At 40.4% G+C, this 5,744-nt stretch overlaps 1 protein-coding gene across 1 annotated transcript; it reads right to left on the bottom strand.

Moving 5' to 3' along the window:
* Window positions 1-2,605: 2,605 nt before the first annotated feature.
* Window positions 2,606-3,212, bottom strand: LOC127565803 (uncharacterized). The gene is made up of 2 exons (XM_052006354.1): window positions 3,015-3,212; window positions 2,606-2,944 (listed from the first exon to the last, which is right to left on the bottom strand). The coding sequence occupies exons 1-2, from the start codon at window positions 3,210-3,212 to the stop codon at window positions 2,606-2,608; spliced, it is 537 nt and encodes a 178-aa protein (XP_051862314.1).
* Between the last annotated feature and the right edge of the window lie 2,532 nt (window positions 3,213-5,744).

Genomic DNA, 5,744 nt, shown 5'->3' with positions numbered 1-5,744 from the left:
CAACAGCCGAGACGATATAGCAATGTCCGTCTGTGTGTCTGTCCGTATGAAACACTGGATCTCAGAGGGTCTTAGTTGCTTTGGCCGACAATCTGGTTCCGCCTATGGTGTATTTTGAATGCGGTACTATATCGATATACCAAATATACCATTTGGAATATTTTTAGTATTTTTGCAGTATATTCGGTATATTTTGAGAAAAATACCGCAAAATATATTTCTTTTATTCAAAATGGGTAGCGGGTATCTCACAGTCGAGTACACTAGACTGTAGCTTTCTTACTTGTTTGAATTAGAATACTTCAAGAATACTGAAACATATTTTAAAAAAATTTTAGACTTCGTTGGTAATTTGTTATTCGCTCATATTTAAAGACTATGGTCTGGACCCTCTAAAAAAAAAAAATTGGCGGGAAAGTTTGTGATTTTTTCTGTCAATTTTATATTCAAATATTAAAGCAAACAAAAAAGCTTGAATATGGAATTTAATCGTCAAGGTATGTAATATTAATTATTCGCACTAAATTTGTAGTACATGTGATATATATTGTCCAATCGTGCAATGTGTTGTTGGTATGTTTTTAGGTCCCTGGTAACAAATGTATTGTGTTTCTGTGGAGTGTAACTAGTGCGTCTAGGCCGGTCGAGCCAATATTAAAGCTGAATGTTATTAACCAAACTCTTAACAATCAAATAGTGGTTAACATTCTTGCCCGATTTACGGCAAAACTTAATGTTGCAGTTGTATTTACGTCTTGTTATTCAACGCTGCTTGATTTGTGCAGCAACAAAAACCGCCAACAAACTGCTGCTTGCAAAATATCGATGAAAATGAATTATGTGATTGATGTTCAGCAAAACTTAATAAAAAATAAGCTTATTCAGTTTTTCGGATTTTACTATTTTACGAAAATGCAACAGAAAAGCCTGCGCAATAGCTTGCATCCTCGTTCATAATTGAGTTTCTTAAGATTATGTTCCACGCGAAAAGCCTGGTCGTAAACGCTTGACGTATACTGAGGCAGTCTATGAAACAGAAAATTCAATGCTATTGTTGCATGCCGTTTTGAAAAGTGTTTATATAATTTTAATTGCTACATAATGTGAGTTTGAGGTATGCCCATCAAAACTTAGAGTAGGTACTTGACGTAATTATACGTTAATACTTATACGTGGTATCCAATGTCTCAAATTTTGTATAAAGTACTGGTACATTGGCACTAAATTGTGGAAACCTCCGTACTTCTTCTAGGAGTTCTCAGTGAAAAATGGGACGGAAGAGCGCAAAAAATTGTACAAACGCCATATGTTTTCTCATGCAAGGAAAAACAGCCGCCTGATGTGTTTAATAGAACATTGGATTTCTCTGACCCACTGCTTTCAACTATAAATCTAAAGTTTCATGTTTCTATATTCAAAAATGGTAAAAATGCCGCAATTCTGGACTTTTTGCCATAGTGCAATGGTGGGCTCGGAAGGCCGATTATGCGCACCATATGTTGCACGAATTGCGCGAATAACTTTTTTCCCCAGAACGCTGATTTTCGTAATACAGCTGAATAATTTGGAGACGTTGTTGAAGTGTGAGTCTTTGCATGATGATTTGCCAAACATTACTGAATAGAAATGTCATGACAGCTTGACACGAGTCACGCGTTAAATGCACGAAAAAGCCTATTGAAAAAAAAGGACTTAATGGATCACCCTTTATATATATACATCCAAACTAGAGTAAAAAAGCCAATTACTTCTATCTTTTTATTTGCCGGTTGGGAGGAAAAAATGCAAGGTGTTTTGTGCGCAGCTAAAACGTAAGTTGTCGCGGTTTTACACTGCTCACTTTGAAAATATATGCATGCATATACATACATATGTACATATGTACATACATATGTTTACAAGTGAGCTTGCCGGCAGTGGCTTGGAGGAAAGCAAAGTGTTTATGCACGTACTGCCGAAATTTGCTTGCACTGGACACAAACGCAACTTGGATGTATGTATGTATGTGTGTGTGTGTGATTTTTTTCCTTTATTGCTACTCAAATGCATACATATTAAGTTAAGGATATAGGGCAATGCGAAACTCCTGTGGGACGGCCGTGAAGCAATGCTTCACAAGAGACATAGCGCCGCCTATTCCATCAAATCTCTCCCGGCCTTCTCCATCCTTCTTTGAGGTTGCATCACCGATAACACGAACTCGCGTAGACCAGTTAGTTGACTCCAGCCCTTGGCAGTAGCTCCTGGTATACAGCGCTTGTACCCATACTGGTGCCGCGAACTGAGCGATGGATCGCATGGCCCCCGCAATCAAAGTCCGTCGCATTTGCTTTGGGCCTCTCGTGTTCACCATCAGCCTTAAAAGAAGTAGGTTCATGCTAGCTGGCTTCTTGTTTGTCTCATTCAGGTGCTCTCGAAAACTGAGTCTCGTATCTATTCACACTCCCAGGTACTAAATCCCTCTTTTAGAGACAATAGAGATGCATCCTACCATTATCTCCGCAATTTTGATTTTTTTTCGACTGCTGATCAGCACGGCTTCAGTTTTGTGCGGCGCGAGGGCCAGTCCGGCTGCCCCAAGCCACTGCTGGATGATCGCAATTGCCTAATTGCAAACCGTCTCAGCCTGCTTCAGCTCTTTTCTCACGACAAGGACTGCAATGTCGTCTGCGAATCCTACCATGTGCGTAATCGGTGGGGGAATTAATTTCAGGATGCTGTCATACATGGCATTCCACAGAAGAGGGCCCAAGACGACTATCGATCTGGCCTTGCGGAAGCCAAATTGGTTTGGCGATAGATCCCTTCCCGTGGCGATAGCTCGCTCCAAACGCATGCATATAATCCTCTCCAACATTTTTCCTGCATTGTCGATGAGGCAGATTGGCCGATATGAAGCAGGTTCGCTCGGATTCTTGCCTGGTTTGAGGAGCAAAATCAGTCTCTGTGTTTTCAATATATTAGGAAATACCGCCTCCTGTAGACACTTATTGAACATGTGGACGAAGATTTACGGCCTCAGAGAACAGGCTAGCTGTAGTGCTTTTCCCCAGTTTCATGCCTCCAGCGATATTAATTATCTCCTTACCGGTAACCGCTTCTATTGATGAGCTAGTATTGGATGTGGCGTCATCAAGATTTCGCACCACCTCCCCAACCGTTGTCGGAAAAAGCTCTCGGACAATGCTGTGCATCACATCATCCCGTGGCATAGACTCTTTGTGCAGCGAGATCGTTTTCGTGATCAGTTGATACGAGCGATAAAGCTTTTGCGTTTGCTCTCCTTGATGGCATGCTTCAGAGCTTTTCGCTTCTCCTTCTACTCGAGCCCCCACAATGTAAAGGACGATCTACCTCGCGATCGCTGGTAGCATCGTAAGCCGCTCTCAGGCTCTTTAATTGACACACCTTGCTGGGTACACCCGCTTGCGTATGCTGTGCTGCCACCACCTCCTCATGTCGAGTAAGCTCGTCTAAATCACGTATTGCTATTGTCGTACTTTGAGTTATACTTCGCACCTCTGCGCAATCTCCCAGTACATTCTCAATTTCATCCTTCAGCTTTGATGTACTATCCAGCCCAGAGCCACCGAGTTCCAATACATGATCTCCTTTGACAGTTCTTCGCGCAGTGATAACACTATCAGCGACATTTTGTAGTTTCCCATCCTGCCGTTTCGTAATTATGGAGAGCACGTCGCTGTAACTAAACTCTCCTTTGGCACTGACCACCAGTGCGTCCGGACGTGCCTTACTAGTCCTCTTCTTATCTGCACTCTCGACTCCACAGTAGTCCACTTGCCTGGCGCGAAATTTAGTTTTGCTCGGCTCCTCCTCGCTATCTCTCTGCCGCTTGGGCGTTGGTGACACTGTCAGCCTGACAGCTTGCTGCCTTTTCTCGTTTCCACTGCCTCTGTTGCTGCAACCGAGTTTAATGACTCGTTTCTGGGGGCCCACTTGTTTGAGACTCGTCGCATTTGCGTTATCGCATGGTGACTTACGCCTCGCAGGTGGTGTACGCTGCATCGCAGAGCGTCAACCAGATCTTATCTTAGCCGGCAGTGCGTTTAAGATAAATTTAAACGCAACTCTTAAAATTATGCCACAAACGGTTTCACATAGGATCCAAGAAACGCTCACCCTTTAAGCACTAACCATGCAATACATATGTAGATGCGTCAAGTCCATACATCCAAAAGGTATCATTAAAAACAGTATTATTGCCAGTGCTGCCAATTTGGATTTTTTCCCGTCAAAACTGGCTTTTTTTGAAGGCTAAATGCGGGAAAAATTTATGAATTGCGGGAATTGTGAAAAGCGGGAATTCTAGCTTTTTTAGAAATTTTGTTGGCTTTTTCCCAACTTTATATTTTGTGTTGTTAACACAAAAGTACAAAATATGGAAAAGTGGCAGCTTTACGAAAGTCGCTTATAAACAATCCAGAAAATGTGTTGGCGTATCGATTGTTTTCTCGAAATACGCTAATTTTCATCACTCGCTTTCCATTTCAATTAGATCAAGTGGGCCAACATCAGCAACACAAACAAATTTTGGTCTTTAAAGATTCTGGTGAAAACCGGCGATTTTTTGAGTTGGCAACTGTGGCCATCTAAATATTGTGTTTGCCCTGGTCATACGCGATTTCTGGCTATTTGTCAGGTTAACCTAATCAAATCCAAATTAGGGAATGCATTCTAAGCATAAGGTAAAGTATTAATTTCAAGCAAAAGATATACTCTATTCATTTTTTGTAATATAGAGAATCGGATTGTGACGGATGGGAAAATGCTGCGTCGACTATGAAGTGCCTATAAAATATCTGCAGATGATAGGCACTAATATGTCATACGCAAAAAAAGACAGACTAAGGAGATAACGATAAAATAATGCAAAGTTTGTGATTTTTTCTGTCAATTTTATATTCAAATATTAAAGCAAACAAAAAAGCTTGAATATGGAATTTAATCGTCAAGGTATGTAATATTAATTATTCGCACTAAATTTGTAGTACATGTGATATATTGTCCAATCGTGCAATGTGTTGTTGGTATGTTTTTAGGTCCCTGGTAACAAATGTATTGTGTTTCTGTGGAGTGTAACTAGTGCGTCTAGGCCGGTCGAGCCAATATTAAAGCTGAATGTTATTAACCAAACTCTTAACAATCAAATAGTGGTTAACATTCTTGCCCGATTTACGGCAAAACTTAATGTTGCAGTTGTATTTACGTCTTGTTATTCAACGTTGCTTGATTTGTGCAGCAACAAAAACCGCCAACAAACTGCTGCTTGCAAAATATCGATGAAAATGAATTATGTGATTGATGTTCAGCAAAACTTAATAAAAAATAAGCCTATTCAGTTTTTCGGATTTTACTATTTTACGAAAATGCAACAGAAAAGCCTACGCAATAGCTTGCATCCTCGTTCATAATTGAGTTTCTTAAGATTATGTTCCACGCGAAAAGCCTGGTCGTAAACGCTTGACGTATACTGAGGCAGTCTATGAAACAGAAAATTCAATGCTATTGTTGCATGCCGTTTTGAAAAGTGTTTATATAATTTTAATTGCTACATAATGTGAGTTTGAGGTATGCCCATCAAAACTTAGAGTAGGTACTTGACGTAATTATACGTTAATACTTATACGTGGTATCCAATGTCTCAAATTTTGTATAAAGTACTGGTACATTGGCACTAAATTGTGGAAACCTCCGTACTTCTTCTAGGAGTTCTCAGTGAAAAT

This window comes from Drosophila albomicans, chromosome 2R (assembly GCF_009650485.2).
Source record: "Drosophila albomicans strain 15112-1751.03 chromosome 2R, ASM965048v2, whole genome shotgun sequence".
NCBI lineage: Eukaryota > Metazoa > Arthropoda > Insecta > Diptera > Drosophilidae > Drosophila > Drosophila albomicans.
The sequence above is the reverse complement of the archived record's forward strand: the minus strand, read 5'-3'. Positions and strand labels throughout refer to the sequence as shown.